This window comes from Pholcus phalangioides, unplaced genomic scaffold, assembly GCF_987345545.1.
Source record: "Pholcus phalangioides strain wild (caught in Gottingen) unplaced genomic scaffold, Ppha-v1.0 ptg000028l_1, whole genome shotgun sequence".
Classification (NCBI taxonomy): Eukaryota; Metazoa; Arthropoda; class Arachnida; order Araneae; family Pholcidae; genus Pholcus; species Pholcus phalangioides.
In genome coordinates, this window is record NW_028301618.1 from 5,589,400 (window position 1) to 5,611,699 (window position 22,300).

At 37.8% G+C, this 22,300-nt stretch overlaps 1 protein-coding gene across 13 annotated transcripts in view; it reads right to left on the reverse strand.

Moving 5' to 3' along the window:
- Positions 1–13,594: 13,594 nt before the first annotated feature.
- Positions 13,595–22,300, reverse strand: part of LOC149067818 (uncharacterized) — a 38,942-nt gene continuing 30,236 nt past the window's right edge. For 7 of the 13 annotated variants that reach the window (XM_089252334.1, XM_089252327.1, XM_089252325.1 and 4 more), the window contains 5 exons: positions 21,540–21,602; positions 19,450–19,676; positions 18,996–19,297; positions 17,165–17,237; positions 13,595–14,107 (listed from right to left, as the gene is read on the reverse strand). In XM_089252334.1, coding sequence (XP_089108460.1) covers positions 13,950–14,107; positions 17,165–17,237; positions 18,996–19,297; positions 19,450–19,676; positions 21,540–21,602 — 823 coding nt within the window. In that variant the 3' untranslated portion in view covers positions 13,595–13,949. The remainder of the gene's footprint in view (positions 14,108–17,164; positions 17,238–18,995; positions 19,298–19,449; positions 19,677–21,539; positions 21,603–22,300) is intronic. The other 6 variants (XM_089252336.1, XM_089252332.1, XM_089252330.1 and 3 more) reach the window with 1 other exon arrangement.

Below are 22,300 nucleotides of genomic sequence, written 5' to 3' on the forward strand. Positions count from 1 at the left end.
TCTCGAACATTCAAAGCCAACCGATTTGTCCTTGCCGACAGTTTCATTGCCTACATTCGATGGCAATATAGAAAATTTTAATAGCTTTAAAAATAGTTTTCGAAGTATTATGAGCTGTCATCCCCAGCTAAGTGACAATCACAAATTGCATTATTTGCGGTCTCAAAGGTCGTGTACATAGCAAGCTCAGTACATAGAGACTTCGGATGATTCGTATCAGTCATTGTTGAAAGCGTTCACAGAGAGGTATGAAAATCGTCGTATTCTTGTCGACACTTACATTCAAAATATAATAAACTTTCCTAAAATGTCACACGAAATTTAAGAGATCTAAAACAATTAGATTTCGATAAACTGTCAGATCTTATATTATTTAATCTGATTACGCCGAAATTAGACAAAAATGCTGTTATGCAATTTGAGCTGACTATGGGAGGTCAGAAAATTCCTACGTTAGATGAATTCCTGCAGTTTCTTGAGAAAAGGAGCCAGGTGCTCAATTTATTGTGCAAGAGCGTTCCAACCAAACAGAAAGGGCTATTGCAAGGTTTCCAAACTAAGAATTGTATAATATGCAAGGATCAATTACATGCAGTTTATAACTGCCTTAAATTTAAAGAATTGCCCGTGAACGAGAGATTTTGTGCAGCCAAAAAACACAAGCTATGCATAAATTGTCTGTGCACTTCACATATGGTTGCGTCATGCAAAAGCAAATTCAAATGTTCCATTTGTAAATCGGGAACTCATCATACTCTGTTGAACAGGGGGGTGCACTACTCCACACTTCCAAGAATCACCCGGAAAGTAGGTGCAGGATCGTGTCGTTTCCCCTAACAAGGGACAATCGGTTCTTTTTGAGGCTACTCGAGAAGACGCAAAATATTTCGAAAAATATGTTCTGGTAAACACTGCCATAGTGTATGTCAGGGACTCTCAAACCGTAAAACGTCCACTCAGGGCTATTTTGGACACGGCTGCTCAATCGAATTTCATAACTAGTGCAGCAGTCAATCTTCTCAAATTGAAAAAAAAGAAAAAGTTTGTGTTCCGATAAGTGGGTTGAATGACTTTGCGTTCAATGTAAAATCTCGGATTTCTGCCCGGATTTCGGATCGCACGGGTTGAAAACCAGTGGTGTATAGATTTGTTAATTGTGCCAAAAATAACGTTACTCCATCTAAATATCTAGACGTTACACGGATAAATATTCCGAATAACATTTCTCTGGCAGACCCAAATTTTCATAAGCCAAACAAAGTTCAACTGCTACTGGGGCAGAGGTGTTTTTCCAGTTCCTGAAATCGAACAGGATTCGTCTGGAAGATAACGAACTTTTGTTGCAGGATAGTTGTTTCGGTTACTTGGTTACGGGCAGCATTCACCTTTCCAAAAGTCTGTCACTTTGCGATGCGAATCAAAACTGTTTTTTGACCATGGATGCATTGCATGATTCTTTTTGGGAAATCGAGTCGGTGAAAGACATCAAACCATCCGCGAGTGAAGAGTTGAACTATTGTGATCAACACTTCCGAGCCACTCATTATAGAATGGATGATGGGCGCTATGTGGTGAAGATGCCTACGAAATCAGATGTTTCGGATTCTATTCCATGGGGTATTCCAAGGATGTAGAAACTTTGAGGTTGGATAGAAATCCATCAATGAAAGAATTGTACTGTGATTTCATGAATGAATATAGGGAATTGCACCACATGGTAGAAACAACAAATCAGGATTCTACAACTACAACGGATTACTTTTTGCCTCATCACGGGGTATACAAATCTGAAAATGTTAGCACGAAATTGCGCGTTGTTTTCAACGCAAGTGCTAAATCTAACACTTAAAGGAGGAGTTATCAAAGAAGATTTATTTTCAATCATACTGAGATTTCGAAAGCATTTGTATGCATTCTCTGCTGATATATGCAAAATGTTTAAGCAAATTCAAGTGAACCCCTCTCAAACTCACTAGCAAAGAATTCTTTGGAAAGAAAGCTCAAGTGACCCTGTCAAGATTTACGATTTACAGACGGTGACATATGATACGGCATGTGCACCCTACTTGGCGACCAGAACCCTCCAACAGTTAGCTTTAGATGAGAAAGACAATTGCCCGCTTCGTCGGCCATCTCTGATTCTTATATGGATGACTGTCTGGCTCATCGGAGCTATCCCAAGCTAGAAAAATTCAAGAAGAGCTAATGGAGTTACTCTCGAAGGGAGGAATGACTCTTCATAAATGGTGCTCGAATCACCCTGATTTATAAATCGAGAATTCTGAAGTCTATTCATTCAAGTCTCATTCTGAAGAAAAGAGTGTCAAAACTTTGGGCAAGAATTGGAGTACTTCAGCTGATGCATTTACCTTCAAGACTACCGTAAGAATAGCTACCAGTTACACCAAACGAGCAGTGCTCTCGGAAATCGCACGTATTTTCGATCCTTTGGGATTAGTTGGGCCAGCCATTTCAAAAGCAAAGATTTTTCTACTGTGGCGCTGCTTGTCTTGTACAATTTTTATATTTTTATTATACGTAGATCAACGATTCAACTCGTCAAATATCTATTTGAATGAACATCTAGCTCCAGGACTGAAAAAACTCTCATATCTATGTAAGTTACTTAAAAATGAAAAAAAATTCAAATTTTGTTGGGTCAAGAATGGTAAATTGTTTTTGCGTCAAAATGAAAATTCTCGGGTGTTCAGGATAAGAAATGAATTTGATTTGAACAATGTCTCAATTTCTCACCTATGAATCTGATTACAAGGATTATTTATCGAATTACGTAACCTTGAGCACTCTAGAAGATTTAAAATTATTTCTCTACCCGAATGATAAATCAATAGTATTTAATGTGTTACATTTCAACAATCAAAGTATGCGATCAAATTTTAATGAGCTAAATATATTACTTGATATGTATGACAAAATAGATGTTTTAGTGCTAACTGAAATATGGATAAACGAGGATGCAACTGAACTGTATCAAATCAATAATTTCAACTCATTTTATTGTTGCCGAAACTATAATAGATCTGGTGGTGCAATGATATATTATAATGCAAAGTACATATTCAAAAAAAATCGATTATCACATATCTTCAGCAGAAATTGTTATTTTGTATTGCGAACCCATTGATCTAATCCTGTTTTCCATATATCGATCTCATTCTTTTCATACCGATGTTTTTGATACTGAAATGCAGCAAATTTTACCTCTGATCAAAAATAAAAATGTTCTCATAGTCGGTGATATTAATATTGACATCCTGAACCCATCAAACGCTGGTATTGACTACTTGGACCTCCTACATGAATATGGGTTCTCGCCCCTAATAAATGACATTACTAGAAATCAGTCTAACACATGTGTTGATCACATGTTCCTAAGGAATTCAACTTATAGCACACACAGTATACATGCAGCTCGATTAATTAATGGAATAACTGATCATTTTCCTATAGTTTGTAAGATCATCCTATCACATAATTCCGAAACACTGTCAAAGAAGGAAAATTCATATTTTTAAACTATGCAATACGACGAAATAGAAATGTTTTTATCTGATTACAAATTTATACTTTGTGGAAAAGATGCAAACTCTAAATTCTCGGATTTTCATGAAAAAGTGATTGCGATCAAAAATAACTTCAGTTGTTGGAGGAAACAAAAATGGATGGATTACCCCGGAAATCCTAAACATCGTAAAATCGAAAGAGCGATTATATAAAAAATACATTCGACTTCCGGGAGATCGATTCTATTGCATAGCTTATAAAACAACCGTAAATGAGCCATCATGACACCGAGCCATCACATTTAGCCAACCTTTTTAACCAGTATTTCACCTCTGTAAATCACCCTAGAAACATAATTAGTGATAATTTTATGACATATATTAGAACGAATACACATTCCTTTTATTGCACGGAAGTCGAATCTCGTGAAGTATATGATACTATTCTCGCACTGAACTATAAAAAAAGTTTTTGCATAGATAGAATTGAAGCAAAATTAATAAAAATTCTTGCAAAAACGCACACTCTTGTATTGACATGTCTCTTTAATGAACTTATAAATGAAGGTACTTTTCCTGTCTCAAAATTTCTATCGTTACTCCTATTTACAAGAACGGAAATATAAATGAATTGAATAATTATAGACCTATATCTGTTTTACCTTTACTTTCCAAATCTTTGAAAATATTTTAAAAAACCGCCTAATAACTTATTTAAATAAAATTAATTTCTTCTCTGAAAACCAGTATGGTTTTCTGCCCAACTCTAATACTGAAAATGCCTTAATATCATTCGCCAATTTTACTTATAACAGTATTGATAACAATAATAAGCCATTTTCTTAGATATCTCAAAAGCTTTTGACACCGTTAATCATGAAATTCTACTAACGAAATTGCATTCAATTGGAATAAGAGGTATGATTTAAACAAGTCAAAAATATTATCTTTCGAATCGTTATCAATACGTTAAAATCAACGATATACTAAGCAAGAGTTTACCCATTAAAGGTGGTGTATTTCAGGGCTCTAGTTTGGGTCCCTTACTTTTCCTTATCTATATAAATGATCTGTGTAATCTTGATATAAAAGGAGAATTAATTAGTTTCGCCGGTGCTACCGTGCTTTTATACTCATCAACGAATTTAAATACTATACATACGTATTTTTAATAAGTCATCATTTATATTAGTAACTGGTTTCTGGCAAACGACGTGAATATTAATGTTAACAAAACTAAATATATGCGTTTCAAATTAAAAGAGACTGATAATATTATAACTCCGGACATATTCTCTCTAACATATCACGATAATTCCTGTAATATACTAACAAATTGTAACTGCCAACACTTAGAGGAAGTCTCATCTATTAAATACTTTGGAATTTACATTGACTATAACCTAAAATGGAAAACCCATGTAAAAAATGTTTCAAATGAATTAAGATTCTTTCTAAGCGAATTTTATTATCTAAAATTCAAAGTAAATAATTATTTTTTACACACACTGTATAATGCCTGGATTCAATCTCAAATAAATTATGGCCTCATAGCATGGGGAGGAGACTATATCACTAACATTAACGAAGTTTTACGAATGCAAAATGAATTTAGTATAACTTTGATTGGCTACACTAACCTTAATATCTTATCCATCAGACATTTGTATTTCTATAAAATCTGCATTGCCGTTCACAGAAATCGAGTTCGGTGCAATAGACGTAATGTTATCAATCCCAGAAGAACAAATCAAATTTTAGTAATTCCTAAACCGAATAAAAATATTCTATGTAAAAACTTCATTTACTTAGCTCCAAAACAATACAATAGACTACCTATCGATATCCAAAATGAAAAAAATGAACACTCTTTCAAAAAATTGCTTAAAAAATTTGTACTTTCCATTACTGATATTGAACAATATTTTTAAAATATCGTATCTGACGTCTTGTGCCTATTTGTCACCTATTTTTCACTCTAATTCCGAGATAACACTATAACGACTGATAAAAATTTTATTAGAACTGACACTCCTGTTTGCCACAATGATATACTAACATTCTATACTATACTCATTTATTTTCATTGGTGGTTTTTTTTTTTTTCTCTTCAAAAATTGCCATCATAAATCTAATGAATTATAACAGTATTATTAGAAACCGTTTCATTCATATACATGGTGAATTATATTCATATACTTGTGATGATAATACACGAAATGAATCGTACATTTTTACCTATGATCACCAGTATGGATCGTATGATCCCTTGGTGATTTTATTTGTTTTCTGAAATGTATATGATGTATGAATAAATGAATAAAAAATAAAATAAAATAAAACGTCAGTCATTTGTGAATATGAAGATTCAGCCACACACACAGACGGGGAAAAAAAAGAAAACTCCAAACAAATGAGATTCGAGAGAATGAAAGTGAGCCAATGGGCGAGAGACAACTTCAAGGCAAATACTTTTTTAGTCATTATTGGCAGACTAATAGTTGAGCTGACTCAGCGCAAGAAAATATACGACGAATTAAGTGTTCCAGATTCAGTTTCCTTATATCGGGTATGGACTTGGAGCGAAAAACGATTACAGGACAAGCAAATATATTATGTAGTCAATACAAAGATGATTTGCCGGAAGCCGCAGAATTCGAAAATGAATGTTTCCATTTCTTTGGCTTTCCGAGAAGCGCAGACAGAGAACGACCACAGACTTTTCTTGGAATTTTCCAGCTCCTTTGTGGAAATGGACTTCAAGATCTTTATCCATACGCCAACATAGCCTTGAGAATTTTTTTCAACAATACCGGTGACAAATTGTTCAGCAGAAACATCTTTTTCCGCAATGAAAAGGATCAAGAACGTCAATGTAGAACGACCGCCTAAATTGGTTGGCGATTTTGTCAATGGAATCAGGGATAACAAAAAAGAAATTAATTATGACGATTTAGTAGATTCTTTTGCTCACAGGCAGTCCAGAAGAAAGCTTTTATGAAGATAATACAAATAAAAGTGAGGTAACTACTTTTATTGGTTAGTTATATACAGGGCCAAAACTAATGAAAGGCAGGAGGGACGGGTGCCCCGAGTGCTAGACAAGGAAAGTCGCTCAGTTTACTCTTTATGAGTTTTTAAAAAATACATGGAGGGCGGGCGGCAAAATGAATTTCGGCTCCGGAAGCGACGGATTGAATTTTCCATTCTAGGTGTTGCTCTGGTTATATTATATTTTATCCATGAAAAAAAAATAGTTTGCTTATTACCTGGAAAAGGTGAAACGGAAGAGATGGGGGGGGGGGGTAATACTGTAATTTAATATAAGAAAATAATTTTGTAGAATTTAAAAGCCAGCATATTAAGAAAACGTACAAATATTCTTATCGTTTTTAAATAGCAGGGGTGCACAAACCTTTTCAGTCTGCGGGCCAGATAAGAGGCGATATGATTTTCCGCTGGCAGGTATAGCTGAAAGAAACAGGTATAGTTATCGTGTTGTGTGTATTGATAACTTTCTTCAGGAATATCTGCAGGCCGAATGGAACCACTTCGCCAAAACGCAGGCCAAATGCGGCCTGGAGGTTGAGCACCCCCTCCCCCAACCCGTTACATGACAATCATTATGGATCGGAATAGGATACGAACACAGGACAGAAAAGTACAATTTAAGCGCAACCATATGCATTACCACTTTTTTGTCTTCTGTTTGTTTATGATTTATTAGTAATGGGATGGAGGGATGGGGGGGGGGGAAGTAAAAAAAAGTTAGAATGAAAGGGGGGGGGGAAACATAAATACGGCCCCGCAAAGCTCAGGTATAAAAAATTAAATTCTTCATTCAGCTTTGCTCCTTGTAAACAAAGCTTATAAACTGACCTGAAAGATCGAACTTCCAGTTCAGTAATTTTTTTCAAGACCCAAGGAGACATCCACACAAGCAGACGACAGGTAAGATCGTAAGAAGTGAATTTCCACACTCCACTTTATAGTAGGTGCTGCCATCTAATCTTGAATTTGAAAGCGACTCGTGTGGGTGGTGATGATGAAGTTGCAAGTAAACAAAAAACTATATTCTTTATTCCGCTCAGTTCCTTATAAACAAAGTTCATAAACTGAACTGGAAATTTAAACTGGAAGTTCGGTTATATTATTTGAGCATAAGGAGGCGTCCAAAACAAATAACCTCTTAATGAGCAGACGACAGACAAGAAGTCGGTTTGTTCGGTTCCCTACAAGCTAAGCTCACAAACAGAGCTGGCAGTTCGAACTTCCAGTTCAGTAATTTTTTCAGGACACAAGGAGACGTCCAAAACAAGGAACCTGCAGAGAAGCAGACGACAGAGATTCTCTGAGGCTAGATTTATATGGGGCGCATTAGTGGTGACGTCACGACCGGCAGCGCTAATTCCAAACACGAACTCAGCGAGATTATAAAGGAAAACGCCATAGGACGTCGGTGAGTCTCTGTTTAAATTATTTATTATTTAAATTATTATTTTTTTAAATATAAGATCAAATAAGACTTGCGAGCTCTTGAAATGGAAACTTCAAACTCTTGTGAACATGCAGTGTTAAAAATATGAATAATTTTCCTCTAATTAGCCATGAAAGCTTTTTATTTTTCGCATGTTATCCGTTCACGTGCGTTTCGCCTAACTGCTCTGAATATATTAATTTCATTATAAAATTTGAATTTTTATTTATTTTCAAATAACTTCCTTTCATTAATTAACTATTTTCGATTAATTATTTCTTTTATTAAATCTGAAATTCGTCCCGATAATTCTGAAATTAATTTTTCAATCAACTTTAAATTTCCATCAATTATGAACTTATTTCTTTCAAAAACTCTTAATTATCACAGTCATAAATTATTACTTTTAGCTGAAATTGCTTTTGACAATTCCAAAATTATTCTCAATAATTCTGATTTCTATCAGATTTGGTTTTGCAATTATTGCGCGTTCAGTAATTCTATGACAATTGTTTTCATTAATTATAAAAATGATTTCTTTCATTAAAGGCGTTTTTCATGAATTTTGTAATTGCATATACCTTTTAGATGCAGAGTTTGCCTCTCGAAATATGTAGCCTATATAAAAGTCATAGAAAAGTCTGGCCGGGGGGGGGGCCCGCAAAAGATCCCAACCTAGGGGCCCTGCACAAGCATGTGGGGGCCATTGAGTATTCCCCTGACGACCCCCATGGCCCCCACAAGGGGTGGGCTGACAAGGCTCCAGCCCTGGGAGGATTTTAATCATTTTTTTTTGTTTTTTCACGCTATAAATGCATCATAAAGGGGGCCCGTAGAAGATCCCAGCCTAGGGGCCCTGCTTCAGGATGTGGGGGTCATGACGACCCCTTTAATGTTTCATATGTTTAATGTTCACAGCATTACTATTGATTCTGGAAAACATCTCACAGTTCTAAATACAGCAGTACAGATTTCAGTGGTCAGAGCTTTTTTTTAACGATTCTTTTTTTAATTTAATATTTTTTCTACGTAAAGTAGCTAATTTCTAAAAATGGTCGGCGGGCCTCAGCAAGAAGCTCGGAGGGCCATGGCCCCCACAAGGGTGGGGCTGACAGAAATAGCCCTGGGAGCCCGGGATATTTCTCATCACTTTCTGGTTTTTTCACGCTATAAATTATCCATGGAAGGACCCGCGAAAGATTCCAGGCTAGGGGCCTGCTGTAGGATGTGAGGGAGGGCCAAGGGCTTAAGCGAAGTTACGATTAGTTTTCACTTTAGTATCTATTATATTATTTGTTTTCAGGTTTCTTCTCACATATGGCTCGAAAAAATGTGACGAAGTCTCATAATTTACTTGATTCCATCAAGGAACCTAAATGCAGTAGAATCCAATCACGTCAGACCCATTTATTATGATAGAGGCAGGGGCGTAGCAGAAATTTCGTTCGGGGGGGGACCAAAGTGACGGCCAAATCCATTGTTCTATCTTTTTCCCTTTTTTCGGTCATTTTCTCACATTTCGGGGGGGGGGGGAACCAGACCCCCAAGTCCCCCCCCTCGCTACGCCCTTGGATAGAGATGATGAAAATATCTCGGGCATAGTGAAAGCGTTTACACAATCTGGCACAAAACACATCACCATTTTTTATAGAGAAAAAAAATGACCCGTAAACAATTTGTTCGATTCAATCATTGAATATCATTGGATTCATGGATTTAATGTAAGAATCAAATGCATGGCTACTAGGATAAATATGACTAAACAGATAGCATGCGAGAAATAAAAAGCTTTCAAAGCTAATTAGAGGAAAATTATTCATATATTTTTCACATGTTCACAAGAGTTTGAAGTTTCCATTTCAAGAACTCGTAAATCTTGTTTGATCCTTTTTTTTTTTAGAAAAATAATTTAAACAGAGACTCGCCTACGTAATATGGCGTTTTCTTTTATAATTTCGCTAGAACCGAACCGTAAATCAAGTTCAATTTGCGGGATCCATTTAGAAGGAACTGAAATGAATAGATGTCCACCTGCTTGTGCGGAAAATTCACCGCCATGGGAATTTACCGCTAAGAAAATTCATCGACTGAAAATTCACCGACAACAGTTCGACACGAACGAGTGACCGGGCGAGTAAGTGGGTGAGGGAGTGAGTGGGCAAGTGAATGAGCGAGCGAGCGACAAGGTGATCGAGCTGCTCAGTCCGTAAGAGGGGCAGCGAAATAGTGAGGGAGTGATCGAGCGAGCTACTGAGTCCGAGTGGCGAGTAAGTGGGTGAGCGAGTGGGTTAGTTGCTGAGTGAGCAAGAAATCGAACGATTGAACGGCGAGTGGGTTAGTAAATGGATGGGTGAGTGAGCGAGCCACTGTGTTCGTGGGAGAGCTAGTGAATGAGTGGCTGAATGAGCGAGTGAACTACTGAGTGGGTGAGTGGCTGAACGAGCGAGTGAACTACTGAGTCCGTGAGGGAGCAAGCGTGTGAGTAGGTGAGTGAGCGAGCGCGTGAGAGGATGAATGAGTGAACTACTGAGTCCGTGGGCAAGAAAGTGAAATAGTGAGGGAGTGAGTGAGCGAGCTACTGAGAGAGTCAGTGAGTGAGTGATTGAGCAAGCCAGAGTTCCTGAGTGAGTGCGGGAAAGTGAGTGGGCGAGTGTGGTGCGAATGGGTAAATGGCTGAGTGAGTGCGGGAAAGTGAGTGGGCGAGTGTGGTGCGAATGGGTAAATGGCTGAGTGAGTGCGGGAAAGTGAGTGGGCGAGTGTGGTGCGAATGGGTAAATGGCTGAGTGAGCGAGTGGGTAAGTGATTGAACGGCGAGGGGCGAGTAATTGAGAGAGTGGATTAATGGTGGAGTGAGCGAGAGATTGAATAGCGAATAAGCGAAAAGTCAAGTAAGTGGGCGATTGAACTATTGAGCCCGTGAGAAAGCGAGCCACCGTGTCCGTGGGCGGAGATACGGGGTGGGGCATTGCCCGCCCCCCACCGGACTTCACCAGTGTCAAGGGTGAAATCTACTGATCTAATGTATATATGAATTGACATCATCATCATCGTGCCCCCCCCCCAGACTTCCAAGTCAATCTCCGCCTATGGTGAGCGGGCTAGTGAATGAGTGAGTGATTGAATGGTGAGCGAGCTACTGAGTCCGTGAACAAGTGGGCGAGTAGGTGAGTGAGGAAATGAATGGGTGAGCGAGCGATCTACACTGAGTCCGTGAGTGAGAAAGCGAAATAGTGAGTGAGCTACTGAGTCCTTGAGACAGTGACAGTGAATGATGGAGTGAGTAAGAGAACGGTAAGCGTGTTATTGAATGACGGCCCTGTGCATTGCTTATTGTACTGAATCGCCGATGGTGGTGCATTGCGTATTGTGCTGTATTTCTTGTTGTAGTGCATTGCTGATTGTGGAGCATTGCAACGCATCACGTGATGTATTGCTTATTGTAATGCAATAATGCAGTGCTTTTTGCGTATATTATGGTGCTTCGCTTATTGCGATACGTCGCGTAATGCGGTGCACTAAATAGTGGTGCATTGCGTATTGTAGTGCGTTCGCGTGCGTATTGTGGTACGTTGGGTATATTGTTATGCATTATACATTACAGTGCATCCCGTGCTGTATTTCTCATTGTAATGCAGTGCTTATTGCCTATTGGACTGTACTGCTTATTATGGTGCACTGCAAATAGTTGTGCATCACTTTCTTATCATATTTCAGTGGTTATGGCATATTATAGTGCTTATTGTGATGCATAGTGCTATATACGCTATTGCGTATTGAGCTGTATTGCGATGTGTGTTGCTATGCAGTACATATTGTAGTTCGTCGTGTGCCGTATTGCTTATTGTGGTGCACTGCAATATGGTGAATTGCATATTGTTATGCATCAATGCAGTATGTATTGTGTTTCATCTTTGTAATTTCCATTTAAGCATGTGCCTGATGCGCCCGCTTAAATCTGCTTCTGATGGCCAGTAAAGGTGATAAATAAAGTCAAATTTACTTCATATTTGTACACATTATCGCACATATATATTTCTGTATTTTGATCATAATGAAGAAAATAATATTTATTTGAATTTGAGAAAATGTATTTGAAAATTTGTATTTCAATACTTTTCATCTTATTTTGCATCGACCTTTGTTATAAATTGCCTATTCTAGGCCAGAGGTTCCCAACGTTTTACAACACGCTGAACCAACCAAACAAGCATGGATGTTTCTCATAATACAAATGAAAAATTGCACGTTTTTAATAAAGCGTATAACCCTCCAAAAAAAAACTCACGAAACGCTAGAGTTCCAATGAACACTGAATGGAGAGCTATGGTCATTTCCAGAGCTTTTTAAACTTTTTACCACTGTGGCTGCCAGAGCATCAAAAATTTACACTCGCCTCTTCTCTGTGATTCCGAAACTTTCTTTGTCTCTACAAATGTACCTTCATGTATATATTTTTGCAAATATTTATACACTCCTGTTCTGCACATGCTATACAATTTCACCTTGCTTCATTTTGTACATGCAATAATATTCTACCTCGCATGTGTTTTTTATATTGTCTTGAATCAATGTGTCATTATCCCCATTGTGCATAATTTTTGATTGCAGCACGCTCTGTAAACTTCTGATAGATTTCTTGCTGCTTTTTAAGTTTGTACATCTCCGCGTTTTGCATGTTATGGGGAGAGAGAGTGCTTGTGTTCCCTTTTCTTCCCTAGTATATCATCTCGATCTTTAAGTCAGTGGGACTTATTACTCAACTGGACATACCAGGGCCGTCTAAAGAGCATCATGGGCCCCCGGGCCAACTGATTTTTCTGAAGCTCTACCCAGAAATTTCTCAAATTTTAACCATTTATCAAAATTTTAACCGTTTATCATTTTTCTGAAACGCCTCTTTTCTTGAGGCCCGGGAGAGCCCACACCCCTCATGGCATAGAGCTTATATAGCTGTAGTGACTGAACCTAGTTTCTGTTCTACGTGCTACCTATGGTGAATCATAGTTATATTTATGGCGAAAATAGTTTTTTTTATTTCTATGGATATCAGTATGAAATAAATGTAATTTCGATTAGATTACTTAATAATTTTACTAATTGAATAAATTAGCAACGAACATCCAACAACACAGATAGTTATAATTAATAGACGAGTTTAATGATTAATATAATTTTGTAAGTTAGCATTTTTATTAATACATAATTTATTACTATTTTAATGATTTGAAATTTTCACCTGCTATATCATTTGTACGATCACACTGGAGCTTATTCTCCGCTTCGAGTGCCCTTTTTTTCTAGTGCCACACCAGTTTAAATTTTTTATAAAATGGCCTGCTGTAACGTACCGAAATTAAGTACTGTATTTGATGTTGAGCGAGTAGCGGCTTGTCACCATGGCCCAAACACCGCTTCCAACTCAATAATATAAAAACGGCGGGAGTTCTGAAAAGTTCCAAGCCTTAATAGAAAAACTTTCTCAAATCGCTCCCTTGTGGGGTGTAGGCCATCCCTGTTGGGAATTTCCACATTAGCTTTTGTCAAAATCATTTACAAACACGCTGGTAAAGAATTACAAGGTTTTTTTTTTTTTTAACAATTGTATTTTTATTGCAATGATTGGACTACAAAAAAAAATCAAATGCAGGGGGTGGGGCAAATGCAAATAGGGGAAAAACAAAGTCTCAGATTTCAATGGGGAAAAAACACGTTCACAAAATTTCTCTTTTCCTTTCGAGATATATATATTTTTTATATCGAAAGTTAAAATGCATAGACAAGTTATTATAATCCACATTTCTTTCAACTATCAACATAATTCAATCCAGAGAATGTCTTGCTTGTACGGAGGGGGCCCGAGGGTAAATGAATATATAATTGAATTTTTTTTTTTTTTTTTACAAAAAAGGGGACTTTTTTTCACCCCAATTTCTTTCCCCCCTCAATTTTCAACACTTTGAACGTTTCCTGGCGATGGCGTCTTCAACAGCCTTCAGCTGTTTCAAAAGTTCATCTCGTCGAGAGCTGGTTGATCTTTTAACTGCTACACCAGTAACTTTAGTCCCCGCTGGCAGTTGTTTGCGATCCGCACCTGGATTAGATTTGTCTGAAAGAAATTTGACGAACTTTAACATTAAAAAGAAAATTGAAAATGCACAAATAAAGAAATAGTTTTTTTTTGCATACTATACACAAGCAAATTATTCCACTCTCTCCGATAACATAGCTGCCGATGCTTAACAGAATTAAATTAAGGAGATTTTGGCAGGGATACCATTTCTGTGCATAAACCGTACAGAGGAGGAATATACAGGGTGATCGTAACTGAAGTTCCCGTGTGTACTCCGAGTAGTTTTTCTCAAAACTGCTTATCCAAATATAACAAAATTTTTAGGATATCTTAATGAGAGCACACGAGAGATATTTATGAAATATGAAAAAAAAAAATTTTCAACCACTGGGTGAAAAGTGGCGCTTTCTTCTTGCAAGTTACATTTTCCCATGGTCCATATTAGCTTATATGCCTTCAGACCAACTGTGGCCCCCACTCTCCATTCCCTAGGTCATATAAGCTGGTTCTTCTCAGGAGATGTGAGCCACGGTGGAAAATCCAACAACAAACCGCCCGCACCAGGCCAGACAACTAAAAGCCAACCAGCAACAGGACTCCTCCCACACTTCCCCCATTCACTGTACCAAAAATAACACATCAAATACAGGGTGATCAGCGAATAAGCCCTTATTTCAAAATTAAATATCTCTACAACAAAGATCAATAGAATTATGCGGTAAACGGTATGTTTATTAGCAAAACTGTAAGAATGTTATACAGAAATTTTGAAAATTTAGTTTTTTTTTTAATTTTTTAAAATTTGAAAAAACAAAACTGGAGATTTTGGGGTTCCGAAAATCCTCATTTGTGTGAAGAGAAACCACTGCATTTGCCTAAAGTTACTGCATAGGCTGCGGTATGCGCCAGAGGCATTATCGGCCCCTTCTTCGTGCGATTACTACTGAACGTTACGTTACAATTTTGGAACAATTTGTCAGCACACATGGCGCATACCGCAGCCCATGCAGTAACTTTAGGCAAATGCAGTGGTTTCTCTTCACACAAATGAGAATTTTCGGAACCCCAAAATCTCCAGTTTTGTTTTTTTTTTAATTTAAAAAAATTAAAAAAACAACTAAATTTTCGAAATTTCTGTACAACATTCTTACAGTTTTGCTAATAAATGTACCGTTTACCGCATAATGCTATTGATCTTTGTTGTAGAGATATTTAATTTTGAAATAAGGGCTTATTCGCTGATCACCCTGTACATAGATACAGAGAACATGGGCAGGTGCACAGACGTATAGCGTATAGCATATATACCAAGTTTCAATGGAATACGTCTACCAGAACTGGTGCTACATAGGTCTGAGACGTTTCAGTATACTGAAACTGGTCAGAGCAATGTAACACCTACGACAAGGGCGTAGCGAGGGGGGGGGGAACTTGGGGGTCTGGTCCCCCCCCCCCAAAATGTGAGAAAATGACCGAAAAAAGGGAAAAAGATGACCAAATCCATTGTTCTGTCGCTTTGGCTCCCCCCCAAAATGAAAGTGGTCCCCCCCCCGAACGAAATTTCTGGCTACGCCCCTGACCCACGAGTATATTAACACTACTCTGACCTATGTAGTGCCCGTTCTGGAAGATGCATTCCATTGAAAATTGGTTCATAAGCTATAGGGTTTATGGGGAAAAAAGAAAGTTCAATTAGAAGTGCCACTTTTTCACCTGCCGATTGAAAATTTAACTTTTTTTTAAAATTTGACAAATCTTTATTTCCCATTAAGAAATCCTTAAAAACTTGGCTGTATTCGGATGAATAGTTTTTGAGAAAACTAGACAGAGTACGTCCAGAGATTTAGGTGACTTAGAACACCGTTTGTACAGAGTACTACACCCAGAGTGCCTACTACTCTAAGCCCCACATGTACCTCGTCCATATTCCTCAGTGGAACTTCTGACGAATTGGTTTGTGTTGGAATGTGAGTGTGTGTGTGTGAACGTATTGTGAACCTAACGTGAAGTTCTTTTCTGTGCAATACTTGTTATGTGTGGTTTTGCCATCTGCCATCAATTTTTCTAAAAACAACCGAAGTGTGATGATTGAATAATTGTATTGTTGTAGGCCTGTTGCTCGCACCTAGAGTACCTTCAGAAAGTAAAAAAATCTGGTAATTTTCTTACGAAAATTTTGCCAATGTACTTACGCATGCCATTTTTTTATGACCATAAATAAGAAACAACACAAGAATAAGTACATAAATTGATCAAATTGCCTACATTTTACAAGACATTCTCATATTTTTTGTTGCAATAAATTATGAATTTTGCCCGCAACCAGCAATTTCCGGTACATAGATACTGATTTTATGTAATATTCATTATCAAATATTGGCCAGCGCAGTAATACCTATAACATTTAGGCATTAGGCATATACTTATATATTTAAAAATCACTTTCAATGTACAGGCCACCATGTTTGTTTACGGTCATAGATTCATACAGGGTATCATACCTATAGTTCAGGAGATGATACGTCGAAAGAGCTTTTTCATGTGAATGGAGATCTGGGTCGCTTTCTAAAGAAAAGAAGCAAGTGTGGCAGAGGAAAACTGCAAATGCAATACTTCTTCCATTTCTCAAGTTTTAATTTCTTTTATGCTGATGGCAATATTCATTATCCGGAAACCCTGTAAATGTTACAAAATCCTTCATTGCTGGGCTAAATCCAGAAAGTTGGCATGTCTGCATCCGTGTGTAAGGCTGCCACAGAATATTCTACCGTGAGCCAAGCAACATGCACTATGCAAGCGTTAAACTTGGGAGAACTCGCTGATGACGGATTCATTAAGAAGGCTGCGCTGCGTCCATTTGATTTTGCATAGCAAAGGCTGTGGTCGGACCTGAGTTGTGTGTGCGGAGGGGGGAAAGAAAAAAAAGAAAGCACGGCCGAAAATAAAATGCAAAGGCAGTAGGGAAAGCAGCAAACATGAACTTCATGTTAGTGAAATTGAAAACAATCGGGAAAACAAAAAACTGGAAAAAACCATGATCATTGTTTGTTTGTGTTTGGTTAAAAAAATTAGAATGCGAAAAATAACTTTTACCTTTATCAGGCTTAGTTTTTGATGCTTCTACAACATCCTTCTTCAATGGGTTCGGAATTTTCGCTGGTATTGGCTATCAAAACGGAACAGAAAATATACATGAAATTACAGTTCAACTGCATACAATAAATGATTTGACTTAAATCTGCGGTTCTCAAACTTTTGGCCCATGCAGCTTCCTTGCCCTAGAAATCATTTGATATTATTACACCCACAACGACTTCGCCCCTTGATAATCATATACTCTCCCTGAAAGCAGTAACAGTTGCACAATAGTCTGGTCTCGACAGATTACTATGTAGAGATGCAAATCAATGTCCTCGACTGGCACCCTTTGATGAAGCTTGACGATGCCCCTGGGAGCAATGGCACACAATTTGAGAACCACAGACTTGAACGACATACCACACAAAACAAGATCTGCTAACTAAATACTTTAACAAAGAAATACTACTACTTAACGGTACATGCACCTCATAAACACTCCCCCGAAGAATTTCTAACGAATCGGTAGATGACAGTTGATGACGTTGTGAGTGTATGCGTGGCCCTTAATGTGTTTAAGCCGTCAGAATTACGTGCGGTTCATATTTGAGTGATCTGCCATATATATTCTGAAGAGAAAATGACAGATGTTTGAATCTTTTTTCATGTAAGTATCGTGTTTAAGGTCTGCATGCTCCCTGCGGGGAGACTTATTAAATTGGTTTATGCCACATCAAATTCCAAAGAGGATACATAAAAATTTAATTCAGGTACCCCACAGGGCACCTTTACTCAGTAGGGGGCCCAAGGTTTTTCTAACTCTTTTGGTTCCAGGCAAATTAGAATAAAGTGACTTTCACTGATATTTGGGCTACTAAACCACACATGCACCTTGTCCATATTCCTCTGCGGAACTTTTAATGAATTGGTACTTGTTGGAATGTGCGTGTATGTGTTGTGAATCTAACATGAAGTTTGTTTCCGTGTAATGCTTGTTATGTGCAGTGATGACATCTGCCATCAATTTCTCTAGCTATGACTGAAGTGTGATGATTGAGTAATTGTATCGTTGTAGGCCTGTTACTGATATGTGGACTAACAGACATAGTCAGATATAGAGTGCAACCCTTCTCCGCCAACATCAAAGATGTGTGCAAGTGATCTAATATATACGTGTGTATATAGGATGATTCTAAATTTATGGGACAAACTTTGAGAGGTGGTACGGGACACTTAAACATACATCATAGAATGTGCGGTAGAATCACAATAGCAAAGCGGAGTAGAGGGCATTTTTAGAGAGCGCACAACAGCACTTCACCAAAAGCAAATACCATATTTTTTCAACAGATTTGCTACCAACCATTCCAGAATTCACAAGCACCTTCGGATTGGATTGGAGTTTGTTTTTTATTGGTGAAAAGGACCATCAAGGTTATGCTGTGCCAAACAATGATCAAGTGGTAGAATTTGCGTTACCCAGGTTTTACCATAAGAAGGCCTCCCACATTACAATACCCTGCACCCTCGAATGGTTGATTAGATTTATTGCAGCATAACCGTCAGGAAAATATAATATTTGTTTTTGGTGAAGTGTTGTTGTGCACTCTCTAAAAACACCCTCTACCGCTTCTGCTATTGCGATTCGACCGCACATTCTATGACCAAAAATGACTGTTTAGAAGTCTTGTATCACCATTTGAAGTTTGTCCCATGAATTCAGAATCACCATGTGTATGTATTGACATCCTCATCAAGCCCCTCCCCAGCGCATTCGAAGATCCCTCATCCGCTTGCACTGAAAGCCCTGCAATCGTAGGGAAGGAGAAGAGGGAGATCTACTTACCTTATTCAGAAGCGTGAGTTTAATCTGTTGCTTTGGTGCGTAATGTTTCGAGGGTTCTTTAGCTGTTGCTGCATTCGCGGCAGGTTTGTTGGCCGTTGTTGCAGAATTCGTATTTAACATGCTGGAAAGTGCAGCTGCTGAACCAGCCAAAGCAGCAACAGGCAAGACCTTACTCGCCCACGGATTCTCACCGTCAACCGCTTTCTTGGCGATTGGGCCCTTCAGTTTCTCACCTGTCTCGTTCTGAGCATCAGATTTGTGATACTTTGAATCTGCTTTTCTGGGTGGACTTCTGGCACCAACTATATGACAAGAAAAATATTTATTATTTTTATTTAACAACACTTACAACTACGAAACTGAACTTAAATCCAACTTTAACATAAAGAATGAAACACTGAATCATTTCATTGCAGTCCTTAACAAAATATATATTCAGAATTTCAGACATTACCCCCATTTCTACCGGACGCTGCGGCGGCAGCAGCAGCAGCAGCCGCACCCTTGTAGAGCACAGAACCCAGCGTGTTTCTACTCTGCAGCGATTCAGATCGGCTTGAAGACCGAGAAATACTACTCGATGCCGAAGAAACACTGTCCATGCTGAGGCTTCTGGAATATGAACGTGACCGAGATCTTGATGGTGTCCCAGTGAATGAACGGGAACGTGTAGAATATGACCTAGAAAAAAGAAGTACCTCGATTTGAATCCAACTTGGAAACACAAATTTTCGCCAAATGCAAACAATTTCAGTATGAAAACGATACAGTGAATGATCATTTTGTAGAATAAAATTTCATCCAATATGAATGTAGAATATGGAGATCAAATTGACTGCAATCTGATTTTGGATTGGCTAAATTATTTTCAGAGAAATAACGGGAAAATATTTCTTAGAATTTGTCCCAAGTACTCAAACTTTTTCTTAAAATGTGATGTTCTACTCCGATCCAGCAGCAGATATTTCTCGGGAGAATCAAACAGACATTTAGGGAGAGCTTCCTTAATATACCATAGTTGCCAACCCAGGAGAATGAAAAGCAGAGAGATTTTCACGGTGATATAAAATCAGTTCAGAAACTTCATGGAGTGGAGATTTTTGTAAGGAAAGTAGTTTTTTTTTTCATAAACGAAATAAAATTGTAGACATTATATTTTCCCTATTACTTCAACTGAATTGATCGGGGCAGGCTTATTAAAACGAGATGCATGGTCATTCACCCCATTAGTCATCTCGCTGACTAAATTAATGAGAGGGGCCCTCGAATTGGGACTAAATTTTTAGCAAATTTCTTCTTTTCCATGACAAAATTAAAAATTTTAATGTGATTAGGCATGATAGAGAACTGACATTATGCCAAAGTTTGACAAATCCCAGGCGTCAGGTTGCCATGACAACTAAAAAATTGGTATTGGTGCGTAAAACTTTCTTTCTGAAGTTAATAAATTGGATTTTTTGCTCTGTCAAGCTCTGCACGTGGCATTGTTTTATAGCAGAAAAAAGGCTTTAACAGACTTTTTCCAGGAAAATTCTTTGGGAACAACCCCCCAAAAAAAGTAGGAGTTTCTGGAGATTATAGTGAAAATTTGGGAGGTACATTCAATGCCTGTTTTTATGAACCCATAGACTTGATAAATAGTTTATAAAATCGAAAGTTCGTAAATGGGAGAAATGGTGAAAAAAACTAAGCAAAGGTGCCTACAGACTAATCTGACATGACGTGGGCATGAAATTCTATCTATAGGTACGTTCACACTGTGCTGACGTGACGCTTCATTGCATCGTGGTTTTATGGCACATCAGAGTAGTCTGTAAGCATTATAAATCAATCACCTCTATTGACGATTTTCAAAAGAAATCTCACTTATATTTGTTTGCTTATTCGCAACATTTCGGTAAATATTAGACTCCGAAGAATTATTTAGGGGTGGCCATTACATTATAAAAGTTTTAGACAAATTTATTTATGAAACTTGGAAAATGCAACCGGTAAACCTATTGGTCACATTCGCTCCAATGTAACCGATACACTTATTGATTTCATTTTTTATGTTTTATAAAAGAACTTTTCTAAAGAACTTTTTTGTGTAATGTCGGCCTCAGATAACATTTCAATTTTGCAGTCAGATTCATAATGCACAAAGAGTGAATTACATTATCAACGCATCTTCACTACTTGGTTATCCCTACCAATAGTTGAAGGGGACTACGAATTCTTAAAATAGAGAGTTAGAAGAAATGATAGCCATAAAATAGAGCAGATTTTAACATTGCCTCTATGGCATGCTATTTGAGGACAGAGGACCAGTTCATAAAAAAGTGTTCTCGTTAACTGGAGGTGCGTTAAATCGAGCGTTGATAGTATGATAATTTTTGCTGGAGTCTGGGAGGTAGGGTAAAATTTGACATGCTCCCAGAAAGGTAGTATCGACTTTGTGGCTATGGTGTACTCGCATTAAGTCTATGCAACATAGTTTGAAAATTATGAGACTTGAAACCTGAACGGAAATTCAAAAGTTTAAGGTAATTTATGAGTAAGTACCTGCTACGAGATAAGGAATGGCTCTTGGATCTACTTCTATAACGGCTACGACTTCCTGCACGCCTACAGGAAAAAAGAAAAGCGTTTTGACAGAGACAAGAGAAGAAACACGAATGACTAAATTTGACAGAATTTTGAAAAAATTAGGGAAAACAGAATCTACTGAATCGATCGAGAAATTAAATTCCCATGTTTTGGAGATACATAAACGTTAAAAGCAAATTCTATGTGACGGCCACACTCTGAGTTTCTGACGTATATGTTACTGCCAAAACCCGAAGTTGGTCACTTGACAAAGTGGCCGGTCCAGTTGATCCGGCCAATGTCTGAATTACGAGCTTTCGCTGGGCTGAAACCACTTCGGTTGATACCTATACGTCCCTATATATGGATCACTATGATATCGATCCATAATTCCTTTGATCATTAGGGTTGCCATAGCTAACAATAATTATTATGGTAAGCTATTGCTAATTATAAATGGCCATGATTATCACAAAAAATACACAAATGTGGCGGTGAACCCGAAATATAGATCGATACGGGGGGGGGGGGGTGCTGACAAAAGCCTGACTTTCAGACATTGGCTGGATTGGCCAGTTCACGAAATGACCAACTTCTGACTTTGGCACAGTAACTATAAGTAAAAATGCAAAGAACTGATGGTAAAAGCATATAGCAACGTATAAACCACACATCTTAATGTTCTTTTTCATGCAATGCCATCTTTAGAAGATATATATATATATATATGACAGGGC